The sequence below is a fragment of the Ovis aries genome, chromosome 1, assembly GCF_016772045.2.
Source record: "Ovis aries strain OAR_USU_Benz2616 breed Rambouillet chromosome 1, ARS-UI_Ramb_v3.0, whole genome shotgun sequence".
In the NCBI taxonomy this organism is placed as follows: domain Eukaryota; kingdom Metazoa; phylum Chordata; class Mammalia; order Artiodactyla; family Bovidae; genus Ovis; species Ovis aries.
The window spans coordinates 84963799-84981667 of NC_056054.1; the positions used below are offsets into that span (position 1 = coordinate 84963799).

Here is a 17869-nt window from a genome sequence, read left to right on the forward strand (position 1 = left end):
TGATTCTGGAGCCCAAGAAAATCAAGTCTGTAACTATTACCATTGTTTCCCTATCTATTTGCCAGAAGTGATGGACTGTATGCCATGATCTTTGCTTTTTGAAAGTTGAGTTTTAAGCCAGCTTTTTCTCTCTCATTTTTCATTTTCATCAAGAGGCTCTTTAGTTCCTCTTCGCTTTCTGCCATAAGGGTGGTGTCATGTGTATACCTGAGGTTATCCATATTTCTCCCAGCAGTCCTGATTCCAGCTTGTGGTTCATCCAGCCCAGCATGATGTACTCTACTTATAAGTTAAACAAGCAGGGTGACAATATACAGCCTTGATGTGCTCCTTGCCCAATTTGGAATCAGTCTGTTGTTCCATGTCCTGTTCTAACTGTTGCTTCTTGACCTGCATACAGATTTCTCAAGAGGCAGGTCGGGTCGTCTGGTATTCCCATCTCTTTCAGAATTTTCCAGTTTGTGGTGATCCACACAGTCAATGGCTTTTGTGTAGTCAATAAAGCAGAACTATATGTTTTCCTGGAATCCTCTGGCTTTTTCTGTGATACAGTGGATGTTGGTAATTTGATCTCTGGTCCCTCTGCCTTTCCTAAATCCAGATTGAACATCTGGAAGTTCTCGGTTCATGCACTGTTGAAGCCTATATTGGAAAATTTGAGGCATTACTTTGCTAGCGTGTGAGATGAGTACAATTGTGTGGTAGTTTGAGCATTCTATGGCATTGCCTTTCTTTGGGATTGGAATGAAAACTGACCTTTTCCAGTCCTATGGCCACTGCTGAGTTTTCCCAATTTGCTGGCATATTGAGTGCAGCACTTTCACAGCATCATCTCTCATGATTTGAAATAGCTCAACTGGAATTCCATCACCTCCACTAGCTTTGTTCATAGTGATGCTTTCTAAGGCACACTTGACTTCACCTTCCAGGATGTCTGGCTCTAGGTGAGGGATCACACCATCACGATTATCTGGGTCGTGAAGATCTTTTTTGTACAGTTCTTCTGTGTATTCTTGCCACCTCTTCTTAATATCTGCTGCTTCTGTTAGATCCATACCACTTCTGTCCTTTATTGAGCCCATCTTTGCATGAAATGTTCCCTTGGTATTTCTAATTTTCTTGAAGAGATCTCTAGTCTTTCCCATTCTATTGTTTTACTCTATTTCTTTCCATTGATCACTTAGGAAGGCTTTCTTATCTCTCCTTGCTATTCTTTGAAACTCTGCATTGAGATGGTATATCTTTCCTGTTCTCCTTTGCCTTTCACTTCTCTTCTTTTCACAGCTATTTGTAAGGCCTCTTCAGACAACCATTTCATTTTGCCTTTTTGGCCTTTCTTCTAGTAAACTATATAATTTATTTTTATCTATTATCCACTGTCCCCACTACCATGTGAGTTCCACAAAGGCACAGACTTGTCCTTTTTTTCCACCACTGTACATCCCCAGTAATTTGAACAATGCTCATCCTGCAGTAGGCCCTCAATAAAGATCTGTTTTCACATTTATTTTTAATTGGAGAATAACTGCTTTACAACGTTGTGCTGGTTTCTGCCATGCAACAACATGAATGAGCCGTAAGTATGCAGATGTCCCCTCTCTCATAAGTCTTCCTCCCACCCCACGCCCACACCCCAGCCCTCTCGTGTTAACACCGCCGCTGGTGTCACGGAGCACCAGGCTGCTTCCCTTGCGATTCCGCGGCTCTGTCCTCGCTGTCTGTTTTGCATAGGGTAGTGCGTATATGTCAGTGCTATTCTCGCAGTTTGTCCCGCCCTCTTCTCCCCACGCCATGACCACAAGTCTGTCCTCTACATCTGTGTCTATTCCTGCCCTGCAAATAGGTTCATCAGTACCGTTTTTCTGGATTCCATATATACGTGTTAAGATCTGTCAAATGAATGAGTGTGGGGACCTGTGGGGCTTAATGGTGAGACTGTAGTAGCTAAAGAAGAGATGAGGAAAGAGGTTCTTGGAGAACTTCCCTATGAGGAAGACCAATGAAGAAAACGAGGGAAAATTAACTGGGGAAGATGGAGGTTTGGATAGAAAGACAGAGCTCTCAATAGGAAAAGATTTGAATGAGCAAGTTAGCCAATCCTGAAATGCTTGTGCTCAATTCTTAAAAATTTGAATGTGTTCATAGTAGGGTGGCCAGGATGGTGACAAATTTGGCAGCCATGTATATGACAAGGGGTTGAGAAATCTGAGTAGTTTATTGAGAAAGAAATATGGCAAGGAAGGGAACAAAGCACATGATATGAAAGGTTATCATGGTAGAGTAGGTATATAGTATATTTAACTTGGAGTAGCTTTGAAGAGACAGGCTTCCTGGGTGGCACTAGTGGCAAAGAATATGTCTGCCAATGCAGGAGGCGCAAGCTCGAGCTCTGGGTCAGGAAGGAGGGCTCTGGAGAAGGGCATGACCACCCACTCCAGTATTCTTGCCTTGAGAATTCCATGGACAGAGGAGCCTGTCGGGGGCTACAGTCCATAGGGTTTCAAGAGTCAAAGAGATAACTAATGATGGTAAATAGCTACAAAAAGTCAAGTTTCTGGAACAAAATAGGCATTTTAGAAATTTTGTTCAAAAAATAATTAGGTGCTTTGTGTAGCTGTGGACATAAAGTCACCTGAGTATAAGTGAAACCTGAAGATGACCTCTCAGAAATGTCACAAAAGATATTTACTTTAAAAAGCCTCTACCAGGGTTGACATGAAGTCTGAGAAGCCTCAATCCTAGAATCCCCCTGCATTCCTCTGTTGTTGAGCTGTTAAGCTAGCATGTAACACCCAAGGGATATGTGTGGTAGAGTGTCTGGTACAAGTGGATTCTTAAAATATTGACTTAAAGTTGTGAATGAAACAAAACCTTGACCAAGTTTGTATTCAACTTCTCATGCTATTAGGAAAGGCGAGAGTAGCAGAGTTAATACTGGCTCCCTTATGCAGATCTGGAATTCAGCAGGGAAAGCTGGATACTGGTCGTATATATGAGGCAAAAAAGAGCTCTCAGCATTGTTCCTCAAAGCTAGCCTAATCCAAATTTTAGCGAGGGGGAAAAAAAAAAAAGAACTCTTCTCAGTTTACATTTGTTTTAGAGGAGAGAGAGACTAGAAAAACCAAAGCCTTGGGTCAGGCTGCCACATGAGGGTACCATAGTCAGTTGGGGAGAATTACACACAGTAAGAGCAGTTTTAACTTTAGAAAATAAGGTTTATAGAAAGAATGGTATACCAAATGAGACATGTTAAAACATATAGGCTGCTTTTTGAGCTTTGAAACATGAAAAAAGATAGCATTGAGTGAGGTTACTTGTATCTGTAGAATTTCAGTCTGTAAGCCATAGATTTCTGAAGTGATCCTGGGTCCTGGCTACTAACTGTTAAAGCTATCAGGTTCAGGATAAAAATGCCTTACAGTAGCTAGTAAAGCTCCTGATATAAGTAAATAAAAAAGGGAAGCCCAACATGACCAAATAATGAAGATGTGCGGCTGTAGTTGATCAGTTGCCCAAGAACAGTAAATTCTGTGGATGTGATAGACATCCTAAGGAAAAGAATACAGAAAATGTCAGCAATATGCTGGAACCACCTTAGCCCAGGAAAAAAGTGTGTAATTTACACTTCCCATGTGCCAGACATTGTTCTAAGTACCTCACATATTTAACGCTCTTAAAGCACATAATGCAAACATTACCTATGTTGAGATACTATGATACAGAGTTGCAGGATGAGATAAACTAGGGAAACTTGTCACTTTGCTATATCATATAAGCAGCACTTCTGGTACATTTATTTAACCAATGAAACCCTCCTTGGATGCTTCTCATGGGGCTGGCAGTTCATGAAACACTAGGTTGGAGACATTAATATATGTGAAAAGTGTTTGAATAACATAATATTCTGTTAAAAATTATTAAATATCAGAATTACTAAGTTCTTATTCTGTATCAAGTATATTTTATAATATTTCAGACAATCACTCATGTAGGTTATTGGGGAAACTTTCATTGGCTAGAAGTACCCTCTCTCAGGAAGACCATGCATTTCACTGTAGGAAAGTTACAAGCCATTGAATACACTTTGTTGTATTAAGGTAATGTTTCCCTTCTAATTCCCTATCCACTGACTACCTGTCTACCCTAATAGTGCACAGTCTTCTGATAACTCCAACAGAAAAAGAAAAAGATGGAAAAATTTGGAGAAAAATTTAAAATTAGTACTGTGAGATTATAGTGAGTTGAAGGGTGGCTCACCCCCACCCATCCCCCATCCCTCCACTGCCCTCAACCCTTGCAAAAGTTATGTCCACCTAAAACCTGTGAATGTGATCTTATTTGGAAAATAAGATATAAATTTTGCAGATATAAATTAAGGATCTCAAGATGAAATCATCCGGTGTTAGGATGAGCTGTAAATGAAATAACTTTCTTTATAAGAAGAGAAAAGGAGATGACACACAGAGGAAAAGGTGATGTGAAGACAAGGCAGAGATTGGGAGTGCTGTCTATAAACCAAGGGACACCAAGGACTGCCAGCAGCCATCCAGAAACTAGAAGGGAGGCATGCAGTGAATTGTCCCTCAGAGACTCCGGCAGGAACCAACCCTGCCAACATTTTGATTTCAGACTTATGGCCTCCAAAACAGTAAGAGTAAATTTCTGTCAATATTAATCCCCTCAATTTATGATAATTTTTATGGCAGTTCAAGAGGCTATTTTATGAGATTAAAACAGATATTTAAATTACCAGCACAAAATTAGAGTAAATCAAAGTCACATCCCTAATGACCAAGGAAAAAGAAGATGAAAGACTGAGGATAAAATTAGGAGATCAGAATATGAGTGGATAAATATGGGTATGTTGAACTACAAGGGCAAGAAGTTAAAAACTCAGTGGATATTTGAGGAGTTTGTATAAAGGAGATAAATATTATCCACTATTAACACTGTGACCAAACTAATAAATAAGATATTATCAGGATATTTAAAGAATTATCAGGAATAAGCAAGTTATGTTACAGAGAGTTAAATATGAATGATACAAATTCTCCAAGTTTCTAAAACACTGGCTAAAATGAAGTTTAAGCCCCTTGTCAGATGGCTAATAGAATCACAGAGCTACCCGTGTGAAAGGAAAGCAGCCGCACTAGGAAGAAGCAGGCTTGGCTCTGGCTTTTACTTTTTCCTGCAAGGTCACTTGTACGGTCCCAAAGACCCAGGAAGCCTTTGTCAATTTTTGAAGAATTGCTATAACATTTGTCATAGCTTCAAAACGATCAAGCTGTTCTATATTTGTTTTCAAACCCACTCATCTTTCCCTGTTTTTTCAAATAACATAGTGCTTTAATACCTGCTATGTTTCCCAAAGACCTTAGGCTCTGACTTCACTCACTTAGCCCTTCCTAAACATGTGTTTTATGAGAGGCGCTGTGCAAAGTGCAATTTGAGAATAAGAAGCAAAGGAACCTGGTTTCCAAGGCTTTAGGGAGTAATACACTTGAAGAAATTGCTAAACCTATATAAAAACAATACTATTAATATATATTCTATGGAAACTGTGAGATGAAGTATGAATGATTCATAACTCTTATCTTCAACCCCAACCACGCTTCTTAGTATCAGCTGCCTACTGAACCACTGAGTATGCACAGATACAAAAAATTTGTACAAAATGAATATAGTACCTTCTCCTTTGTATGTGTTATATCCCTTTTGTTTCTTGATCAGGCCATCATTTCACCATTTGGGTCATCGAAGGCAGATACTTGTATATCACACATGTCCTATTTCTACCTCAATTCCTTTATCCAGTCAATTCAGTCTCCAGATTATATCTAAATCAGCCCATTGTCTTACTCTACTGTCTTTGTTCAACTTTTGTCCAGACCTCCATCATCCCTCCCCTGGACATCTGTGGAATTTTCCTCACGCCCTTCTCTGTCCATGCCTCTCTCCAAGCCATTCTCACAGAGTAGGCAGTGACCTTTCAAAACAATGTAAATCAGTCCATATCATTTTCTGCTTATAATGCTCCACTACATTTCCACTGTATATATGAGAATCCACTCACTATGTTCTAAACATTTGGCCCCCTTCTAATTCTTTAAATCGGAGAAGGCAATGGCATCCCACTCCAGCACTCTTGCCTGGAAAATCCCATGGACAGAGGAGCCTGGTAGGCTGCAGTCCATGGGGTCGCAAAGAGTCGGACACGACTGAGCGACTTCACTTTCACTTTTCACTTTCATGCATTGGAGAAGGAAATGGCAACCCACTCCAGTGTTCTTGCCTGGAGAATCCCAGGGACCGGGGAGCCTGGTAGGCTGCCCTCTATGGGGTCGCACAGGGTCAGACACAACTGAAGCGACTTAGCAGCAGCAGCAACTCTTTAAATGTGTCAAGTTATTTCCTGTTAATGTCCTTCACACAAACTGCTTCTTTACTCTGGTGTTTCCCTGCCCTTCAGTAACCCACATCCTGCCAACTGTCTGTAGATGTTGTAAATGTCACCTAGATGCCACTTCTTCAAAATGTCCTTCCTTGACCTTCCAGGTTAAACAGGTCCTCTTGCTGTACCCGTTCACCTGTGCATCTGCTTCACGACTTAGGAGAATTTGGTGGCTCAGATGGTGAAGGATCTGCCTGCAATGCAGGGAGACTGGGGTTTGATCCCTTGGTAGGGAAGATCCCCTGGAGAAGAGAATGGCAACCCACTCCAGTATTCTTGCAGGGAGAATTCCATAGGGCCTGGCAGGCTACAGTTCTTGACGTCGCAAAGAGTAAGACACAGCTGAGCCACTAACACACACACACATGAAGTTATTTGTTTTATGTTTGTTTGGTGGCACTAATGGTAAAGAACCCATTTGCCAATGCAGGAGACTTAAAGAGACACAGGTTCAATCTCTAGGTTAGGAAGATGCCCTGGAGGGAGGGCATGGCAAACCACTCCAGTATTGTTGCCTGGAAAATCCCAAGGACAGAGGAGCCTGGCAGGGTGTCCATAGTGTTGCACAGAGTCAGACACAACTGAAGCGACTTAGCAGCAGCGCTGTCTATCTTATTCACTCTTATATTCAGCATCCAGAACAGAACTTGGAACATAGTGTTGAATAAATATTTGTTGACTAAAAGAACGAACGAATGAATAAGTAAATACAATATGGTCACAGGTAAAGAGATGGTTTCAAGTACAATGTACTCAGTACTCTACACATCCTAAAATCAGTGCACCAAGCTCCCCCTGCTCCTGGAGCAAGCGGAAGAGGAGAATGCTGACATTTTCCTCCAATTCTGTTAGTTCTCTTCAGCTAAAGGTACCATCTCTAAATTTTATTACTTCTGAAATAATTCAGATGTAAAAATTGCAGTAATAGTACAAAGAATTCTAATTTTCTTTCACTCAAACTCAAGTGTTAATATTTTACATTTGTTTTATCAAGCTCTTTAGTTTTCCTGAACTATTTTATAATATGTTCCAGACATAATGCCTTTTATCTCTAAATATTTCACTGCTGTTGTTTAATTGCCAAGTCCTGTCCGACTCTTTTAGCAAGGCTCCTCTGTCCATAGGATTTCCCAGGCAAGAATACTGGAGTTGGTTGCCATTTCCTTCTCCAGGGGATCTTCCCAACTCAGGGATTGAATCCATGTCTCGAGTCTTCTGCATTGGCAGGCGAATTCTTTACCTGCTGAGTCTCTGGGGAAGACAATTTCAGCGTGTCCTTCCTAAAATCAAAGGGATTTTCTTCTCTTACACATTAACAGTACAATTATCAAAAACAAAAAATAACTAATCTAGAAACATTCAACATGTGTGAATTGTCCCATATGTGTCCTTTATAGTAAAAAAGGAAAATCATTCCAGGTACAAGACTCAACCTGTTGTGTCTAGCTGCCATGTTTCATTAGTCTCCTTCATTCTAAACCAATTCTGCCCTCTTTCTCTTTCATGCCACCGATATTTTTGAAGCGTAGAGGCCAATTATTTTGTAGAATGTCATTGAATTTGGGTTTGTTTGATGTTTCCTCATGATTAGATTCCAATTGTGGGCCCTGGAGGGCAGGAATACCACCAAACTGGTGTTGCAGCCTTCTCAAGAGCCATCACATTAGGAGGCACATGATATCAAGTTGTCTCATCATTGGTGATGCTATTTTTGATCACTTTTATGGTTTTTCTACTGTCCCTTTTGTAATTAACAAGTTCTGTGATGAAAAGCTTTGAGATCATGTAAATATAGTGGTAACCAACAATTTTCTTAAACATTAACCAACTCTGTGGCCCAACTAATCTTCCATTTACTTGGGAAAATACCTAAGGTCTATTAATAAGTTATGAAATAGCTAATTGTGCAACTTTCCCAAGTATAATGGTCCATTACCATTCTACCTTACCTCCTTTTTTCACGTGTACAAAGAAAGAAACCTAGGAGCTGCTTTTGAAAGAACATAATAAAATGTCTAATCTCATTCCTTATTCATCAGATGAGAAAGCTGGGGCCCAGACAGGCTAACTGACTCGCCTAAGGTCAGACAGCTTACTCAGTAGCAGCCCTGAAAATAATTAAGTGCTCACTGTAGAGCAAGAAAGGCAAAAGTCAACTCAGTATATACGAGCCCTAAGGGTACACCTGCAGCAGTCTCAGGCAGTTTTTCTGTGACCATTTTTGGAAAGTAATGAGATTCTTACAGAGATTCACAGGACAGGGCAGAACATCTTCCATGGGGCCACTGCATGAGGGGTCTCTAGGGAAGTACAAGAGCTCACTGCTGTGCCCGAGTTCTCTCTGTTCTCTTTCTTCCTCTCTCCATCTCTAGCGGAAACACTCAAGTCATTGCAAAGGCAGAAACAGTCTCACAGTCCTGGGACAGAGCATTGCCTACTCCTCACCTAGAAATGCTATAGGCTCCTTGTTCAATACTCTGGATATCTGTTTAATTCTAAGTAGTATCTTTATATATGTTATTTTGAAATTACATGAGGTAGGCCTGTCATAATCTTACCATATTTTACACATTTGAGAATAGTTTTTAATTTGCCTAAGAACAGTCTAACCTAGGGGCTTCTGAGATGGCACTAGTGGTAAAGAACCTGGCTGCCAAGGTAGGAGAGATAAGGGACATGAGTTTGAGGCCTGGGTCAGGAAGATCCCCTATAGGAGGGCATGGCAACCCACTCCAGTATTCTTGCCTGAAAAATCCCATGGACAGAGGAGCCTGGCGGGCTATAGTCCATAGGGTTGCAAAGAGTCAGATATAACTGAAGCAACTTAGTAGACATGCCTGCATTCTAACCTAGGCTAATACAGAAGCAAGCAGCCTCTTCTACAATGCCCCGGGTCTTTCTTTTCCAAGGTGACTATGCATTTAAAAGAAAAATAATAATAAGTAGCAGGCACCGGGAGCTAGAACTCCAATCTTACCCAGAACACAGGTGGTCCTTGTGGCTTGTCTGCTCTGCTTTCTCCATTACTCAGAAGGAATGGAGACACCACGCCCTGTCCAAGCCAATGTCCCCCAGTATTTACTACTTCTTCATAAAAGTTATTCTGAGATGATATTTAGCAGTACACCCAAAGCTATGAACCAGAGGTAATGCCTCTAAACTCATCCTACACAAACTTTCTATACAGAGTATGTAGAGTTTCCTCTTTACCACTTCTTGAGAGGCACATGCATAAAAAAAAGAAGCAATGCTTTAATTAAGAGTCAACCTTTAATCAGCACTTGGCATAAAATGAGCAAGGGATATTTTAAAAAATCATAAAAACAAAAGATGTAAGTTGCTATGAGCTAAAACTAGTAATTCAGCTATTAGAAATACAGGGAAATGTTTGCTGTGTTAGAAGAGGAGGGACAAGTAGGCCTAGCAGCAGCCACAGTGGAAGCAGCAGAATCAGTAGGAGCTCAGCTGACTTCTGTTGTGTGTTTACCATGTTATCAGCACTCTGCTCCACGCTGTAGGTACAGCACCTCCTTTAATCCTCAGAATGGTCTCAGTGTTCTTCTCATTCCATACAAAGTTAGCATCAAGCAAATAAAACACTGGGAGAATATAAATCTAATCTAAGATTATAATCCCACTCTACGGTAACAACTGAATAATCCTGGAGTGTAAGATCTTGGAGACCGTTGAGAAATTATTGCTGACTGATGCACCAACTCATGCCCTCACTTATTTCTGGTCACTTTGGGAGTGAGATCTTTGCTTCTCTTCCTATATAGAAACAGACTCCTAACCAGACTTGTCAGAGCCTCCTCACTAAAGTATAAGCTCCACAAGGTCAGGGACTTTGTATTCTCGACTACTATTTCCTGTACCTAGAACACTGCCTTGTCTGTGGTAGGTAATTATTATATGTTGAAGGAATGAATAACTGAATAATACATGAACAAAGGCTGGCTATAACAAAGACTAAATTTTAAATGAATGATTCTCTTTTACTTCTCAGTTATAAACGGGTTCTTATATCATGACTTGCCAGAGTCTCTTAAAAAGACTGGGCTTACAGTGTTTGAATTCATGACTCTAAAACTCTTCCTGTGGTTGGCATGGATGTTCAAAATCATGCTGTTGGATATGCTTTAAAAGAGAAGAAGAGTCTGTATCTCCACCCCTAGTGAGTAAACAAGTTTGAGCATTAAATATTTGGTTAAACCGTAAACAAAAATTTAAGCTAGGCAACTTCATTTGCTGTTGAACTATATTCTCTGAGCAACTACACGTGTCAAGCACAGGAAGTGCCAGTGGTTTCCCTGACTGCTAGCCCCCCTCAGCTGGACTTTCTAAAACTAAGTGAGTAACTCAAACAGGATTTGTAATGTAGCTGACCTCCTTGGCAACTTTTAGTATCTTCTGCTGCTGGGAAGGCAAACTAAAAGAACTGAAAATGATGCTTTTCATGTAGGGAAAATGTCATAACCCTGGTAAATTTTTAAGGAATTTTGTAGAAAATTTGTTTGTTTGTTTTTTCTTTTTGAGGGAAAGTTCCATGTTTGAATTAGCAAAAACTATGGCCTATATGAGTGTCTAAGATAATTGGGTAACAGAGGGACAGAGGGCTAAAAGCATAGAAAGATAAATTTTAATGTGTTTACAGTTTCAACAAAAAAGTGTGCTCTGACTACTCTCCTTGGACAAGCCGGTTCATTTATCACCGATCTCTGTGAAGAGAACAGCTATTAAGTTATTCAAATTAAAAAACAAACCTGCCACTTGATGTGACAGGTTACTTGTATATTTACATTATGGAAGTGCTATGCAATTTTACGGGTGGTGTTAGTGCCCTGAGCATTATTTTAGGGAAAAAAAGGTAAAATTATATTACCTGATGCAAATTCTTTTCCAAACGCTCTAGATATTCTCATTTTGATTAGGCTAAACATTCTGAGGGCGATAAAATCGTATTCCTTTTTCTCTAAAACAGTTTTATTAATACTTTTTAAATGCTATTAAAATAAGGGAATGAAATTAGTTTATTCACAGCATTTTTTCATCAGAGTGTTCTCTTTATACACTATATCTACTAACAGGAAGATTATATGACAGTAAATGATGAGAAAAGTTTTTGACTTGAACTCACATTCAAATTATAATGGGGAAATATATATAATTAAGGCTGATTAGCATTGTTGTATGGCAGAAACCGACCCAACAGCATTAGAGCAATTTTCCTCCAATTAAATTTAAAAATTATAACATGCTTTTGGTTTGTATCGGAGAAGGCAATGGCACCCCACTTCAGTACTCTTGCCTGGAAAATCCCACGGACGGTGGAGCCTGGTAGGCTGCAGTCCATGGGGTCGCTAATTCTCTGTGATTATGTGTGACACAATGCTCATTCCAAAAGTGCCTAATGTATACCTTTAAATATTGGAATCAGAGGAAACATGCTTTTAGTTACTTCAGAGTTCCAAAAGTAATCATTGAACTGGAATCGATAAGCAGACTTGGGGTACAAGGTTAGATGAGAGAACCGTGCACCAGTCTTGCTTAAATCCTGTTAATCAGACAGGATTGTGACCATAAACATGTGTCAGTTAAAAAAAAGTTTGGCTAATATAAAAGTCATGGAAAAGTACAAAACTTACATATCAACATACCCTTCATTTCTGATGGATTTGACACAAACATGATTTTTAATTTGGCACAAAGAACTAAATCTAGGCATGTCCATAAACCTGTTGGTCCATCTGATTCTACTTTGCTCTGGAAAAAAAAATCTTGTTAAATTCATCAGCGTATAAATTGGTTCTGTTTCAAAATTGGGAATGAAGATGTTTAATGTTATCATGCCTTCAATCCTTAGGTGTCAGCAAATTGTATTCTAAATTACAATACTCACAGCTGATGCCTGCTCTATTACCCCTCTGTCCAGTTGAATGTTCTGGCTCCTTGTATGGAAACTGCAGAGTTGTATCCAAGGTTCTGAATCCTTCTTTAAGAGAATGATGCTTGTAGTACTCCACAAGTTCCTTTAGGGAAAAAGAATCAAACACACACACTCCTTGACACATAATGACACACAATGAAGGGATAATCAAGTTAATGCTAAATTTTCCATAAGCCCCCTGGTGCCTCAGTGGTAAGGAATCTGCCAGCCAAAGAGGAGATGCAGGATTGACTCTAGCCTGCCACAGGCTTCCCTGGGTCAGGAAGATCCCTTAGAGAAGGAAATAGCAACCCCTTCCAATATTCTTGCCTGGAAAATTCCACAGACAGAGGAGCCTGGCGGGCTATAGTCCATGGGGTTGCAAAGAGTTGGACACGACTTAGTGACTAAACAACATGTTACAATAAGTAAATGCTCTCCCTGCTTCCTGGATGTACAAGACACCCAACTAGTAATTGTCCTTGTTACCCAGGCCATTTATAATGTGAGTTACCCCTCACTGTTACTCAATATCCTGTTAAGTCTTCAGTTGGATGTAGTAAGTAAAAAGAAGCCATAATAAACCTCAAACTCAGAACAGAAAATCTTGTTCTTACTTATGAAATACTTTTTGTTTAAGGAGGCAAGAGCTGTTTTATGAATATATAGTAATCGATAGTTTCCTGCATTTTCTTTCAGCATAGGAGGAAAAAAAACTTGATCCTAAATTTGCTTGTCCACTGTAAACCAATGTTCTTAAACCACAAATATTGTTTGCTTGACATTGCTTCTGGCTTATGAGGAAGTGTTAGTGACCTTCTCTTAGCTCTGTATGTCACCTGACTCACAGAAGCAAATAATGTAGTTCTTTCCAATTTTCTCTTATACCTAATTTGCCTTAAATACATCCAAGCCTAATATAATAACCACCTACCATCTTTCATACTATGATCTCAGAATATTTCTATTGCGATGTCAGTTTCACAGATTTTGCACAAATCTTAATCCCTCTACTTTAAACAGAAAATTAATAATGGTTAATTCATAATGGAAAATGAATATTATCACTAGATGAGTACCAGTTATGTTTCTTACAAAAACCTGAAATGAAAATACAAGCAAAATAACTTTTAACCTAGTTATTCAGTGCTGCTTCTACAGCACTATTATTTAAAACTGTATAAAAGCAACTCATTTCTTTTAAAAAAAATCACACTGCCATCAACTCAGCCTTTGCATTCAGCGCTTATGTTCAAAGTCCCCCAAACAAATCAATCAAGTCAAAAATCACCTGAAAGAAGAGAAAGAGAATCATCATTGATCTATTTATTATTTAAGACCAAACTTGGATGAGTTGCGGAATACATGGTGTGGGGTGTTCCAGGGATCACAGAGATTATGAAGATAAGGTTCCTAGCCATACCCACTGTGGAAGGAAAGAGAAGGGTTATGGGAGTTTAGAGGCAAGAAGGAAAGAGAGCTTCCTTTTCAGAGTCCAGAGGGAAGGAAGAGGGACGAGTTCATGAGGGGAGGTCACTTGCCTTAAATTGAATAAAAGTATAATTCCAAAAGCCAGGAAGGATGAAAGGATTATTTTAAGTAGAGCAGACAGGCTGGGAACAGACAAAGATAACAAAGACCATCTTCATAAACTAAAAGCAGCATGGTTTGGCTCAAGTACTGGATAAAGCAAATGGAGATTCTTCACCTTTCACATCTGTAAATGGGGATAATAAACCATTTCACAGACTATAGCAAAGAAGGGATAAAGTACCTAGTACCTGTGAATAATCATGAGAACCACCATGACCCCATGTGATACATAGTTTTATATAGTGTGTGTGTATATATATATATACATATAGTTTTATATAGTTATATAGTATATGTATAGTTTTGTATAGTTTTATATAGTTTCTTACAATCTTCAGACAAGAAACAAGAGATGGGTCTTTTCCCCACTGACACTCAAGGCTCAGTGAGATTAATCAGCTTGGGCAAGGTTGTATAACTGGTGTCTGGCTCCAAAGTTTCTGCTCTCAACTACATTGTGCTATTAGCAAATAGTAACCTGGTAAATGTAAATATGCAAAAAGGGAAGCAGAGGGAACGAGCATCTTCTAAGTATCTTCTTGTTTTCTTAGACCTAAGATGATATGCTTTTACACATGCTATAACTTAAATTGTTTTTCTTCCATTCTTTCTTCTTTGCTTGGGCCCAGATTATAAGTGTACTTGCTGAAGCAAAGGAGTAGAATCTGATGAACTTAAAAGAAAAAAAGCTAAACTATCAGAAGTTTTCAGTTCACTTCAGTCACTCAGTCATGTCCAACTCTTTGCAACCCCATGGACTGCAGCACGCCAGGCTTCCCTATCCATCACCAACTCCCAAAGTTTACTCAAACTCGTGTCCATTGAGTTGGTGATGCTAGCCAACCATCTCATCCTCCGTTGTCCCCTTCTCCTCCCACCTTCAATCTTTCTCAGCATCAGGGTCTTTTCAAATGAGTCAGTTCTTCGCATCAGGTGACCAAATATTGGAGTTTCAGCTTCAGCATCAGTCCTTCCAAAGAATATTCAGGACTGATTTCCTTTAGGATGGACTGGTTGGATCTCCTTGCTGTCCAAGGGACTCTCTCAGGAGTCTTTTCCAACACCACAGTTCAGAAACATCAATTCTTCAGCACTCAGCTTTCTTTATAGTCCAACTCTCACATCCATACATGACTACTGGAAAAACCATAACTTTGACTAGGTGGACCTTTGTTGGCAAAGGAATGTCTCTGCTTTTTAATATGCTGTCTAGGTTGGTGATAACTTTTCTTCCAAGGAGCAAGCATCTTTTAATTTCAGGGCTGCAGTCACCATCTGCAGTGATTTTGGAGCCCCCCCAAATAAAGTCTGTCACTATTTCCATTGTTTCCCCATCTATTTGCCATGAAGTGATGGGACCAGATGCCAGGATCTTAGTTTTCTGAATGAGTTTTAAACCAACTTTTTCACTCTCCACTTTCACTTTCATCAAGAGGCTCTTTAGTTCTTCACTTTCTGCCATAAGGGTGGTGTCATCTGCATATCTGAGGTTATTGATACTTCTCCCAGCAATCTTGATTCCAGCTTGTGTTTCATCCAGCCTGGCATTTTTCATGATGTACTCTGCATTAAGTTAAATAAGCAGGGTGACAATATACAGCCTTGATGCACTCCTTTTCCTATTTGGAACCAGTCTGTTCCATATCCAGTTCTAACTTTGCTTTCTGACCTGCACACAGATTTCTCAAGAGGCAGGTCAGGTGGTCTGGTAGTCCCATCTCTTTAAGAATTTTTCAGAGAGTTTGTTGTGATCCACACGGTCAAAGGCTTTGGCATAGTCAATAAAGCAGAAGTAGATGTTTTTCTGGAATTCTCTTGCTTTTTCAGTGATCCAGCGGATATTGGCAATTTGATCTCTGGTTCCTCTGCCTTTTCTAAATCCAGCATGAACTTATGGAAGTTCATGGTTCATGTACTGTTGAAGCCTGGCTTGGAGAATTTTGAGCATTACTTTACTAGCATGTGAGATGACTGCAATTGTGCAGTAGTTTGAGCATTCTTTGGAATTGCTTTTCTTTGGGATTGGAATGAAAACTGACCTTTTCCAGTCCTGTGGCCACTGCTGAGTTTTCCAAATTTTCTGGCATACTGAGTGCAACACTTTCACAGCATTATCTTTTAAGATTTTAAACAGCTCAACTGGAATTCCATCACCTCCACTAGCTTTGTTTGTAGTGATGCTTCCTAAGGCATTAGAAGTTTTTATCCCCAAAATGGCTTCACTGATCAAAATATGGCATTTATATTATGGTGGTTTTAACATGGTTTGCAAAGGCAAGGTCTGGAATTAAATTCTGTTTAGAGACCAATATTATCATTTAAGTTTTTTAAATGCAAAATTTTGTAAGGTCTCTGAAAGAATCATATACTTTATCATTTGCATCAGCAACACACTTCTCTTAGTTTTATCACTGAACTGAGTGTGTTCTTTAGAAAAAAAATGTGAAAATAAACCTGAAAGTAATATTAAGCCAATAACTTTGAACTTTCATGTCATTGAAATTGTTGTAAATGTTATAAGTAGTTTGTTATAAGTAATATGAATTTTATGCATGATATATCATGAGTAGTATGAATTAAAGTTTATGAGAAGTTGGCTAGAAAACAGAATTATCATACTGAAAAGGACTTGTTAATCATTTAATACCTACCCACCTCCAGATTTTATGGGAGCAAAAATGACTTTTCCAAGGCCTAGGGCTGTGTGGCTTGGTAAGCGGCAAACACTTCAGTAAGCATCGAAGACATTTTCGTTCCATTTTTACCGTCTTATGAGGGTAAATCTTCCTACGTGTTTCTAACTAGGTAGAATTAAATAGTGCCACTGTGGATCTCTTCTAATTCATGCCCTTCTGCTTTCTATAGTTTAGTCTAATCCGCCCCCACTTTCGCAGTCATTGACCTTCAGGTACTACAAGTAAATAAGACGACGCTAAACAAAAGAAATCACTATGCTTTCCTTATCTCACACTGACACAGTGGTGTCAACAATTCAAGTCTCTCTGAAAAATAATGAGTGAGAGCCAGTTATTCCAATTACCAAGGAAACGGGCAATGGAGATGATTTATAAACAGCATTTGGACAAGGACTGTCTGGCATACATGAAAATTAGAACAAAATTAATGCCTTGTAATCTGGATACAGAAATTCATTTAGAATTTAAATTGAACGACTAGAAAAACAAAGATTTCGATTAACCAAGCCATTGAAACCAGAGGGGATAAAAAAAGGTTAGGTTATAACAACCTGAGGTCAATCTTCTTGAGAAACTGGCTGATTTAAAACAAATTCTGGATTTTGTTTGCATTTTACATCCTTTCCCAATTAAATTTAACCCTAGAGTGTCATTAGATAAATGAATATTATGTAGGTGATATAATGTTACCAGTCAGGATGAGAAGAAACTGAACTATACTTAAGAAATAACTCTATTCCTAGACCAAGATATACTTACGATGGCAACTGGGTTATCTCCCAACAACATAAAAGGCATGATAAAAGGTAACTCCTTAAAGTTGCAGAGGGAAGCCCCTAGCTCCCAGAGAGAAGTGCCTATTAACCCTTTATCTTCTTCCAAGGGGCTGGTACTCAGATAGGAGCCATTCCTTCCAATCAGGTGTCCAGGTGTGGCATTTCCTAGTTTAGGGTCCAAGTATAGATCTATCTGAGGCTTTGGTACAGATAGATTTACTAATTTGAGAATTTTTTCAGAACTGAGTCCTTTTAGAATTCTGCAGAATCACAGTGATTTCACATAGTGAGGATTCAATATAAATTTGTTCAAGAAATGAACAAAAACAAAGAAGAGGTAGGTCCAGACGAGTTCAGTGGTCTCTTCAGCAATTTTTTACAGTGATTTTCTTCCTGACAAAAGTATTTATCTAAGGCTGAGATTTTT

At 39.2% G+C, this 17869-nt stretch overlaps 1 protein-coding gene across 13 annotated transcripts in view; it reads right to left on the reverse strand.

Annotated features, from left to right (window-relative positions):
* Nucleotides 1–17869, reverse strand: part of VAV3 (vav guanine nucleotide exchange factor 3) — a 450959-nt gene that overhangs the window by 37889 nt on the left and 395201 nt on the right. For all 13 annotated transcript variants that reach the window (XM_060412226.1, XM_042251679.2, XM_042251676.2 and 10 more), the window contains one exon: nt 12351–12480. In XM_060412226.1, coding sequence (XP_060268209.1) covers nt 12351–12480 — 130 coding nt within the window. The remainder of the gene's footprint in view (nt 1–12350; nt 12481–17869) is intronic.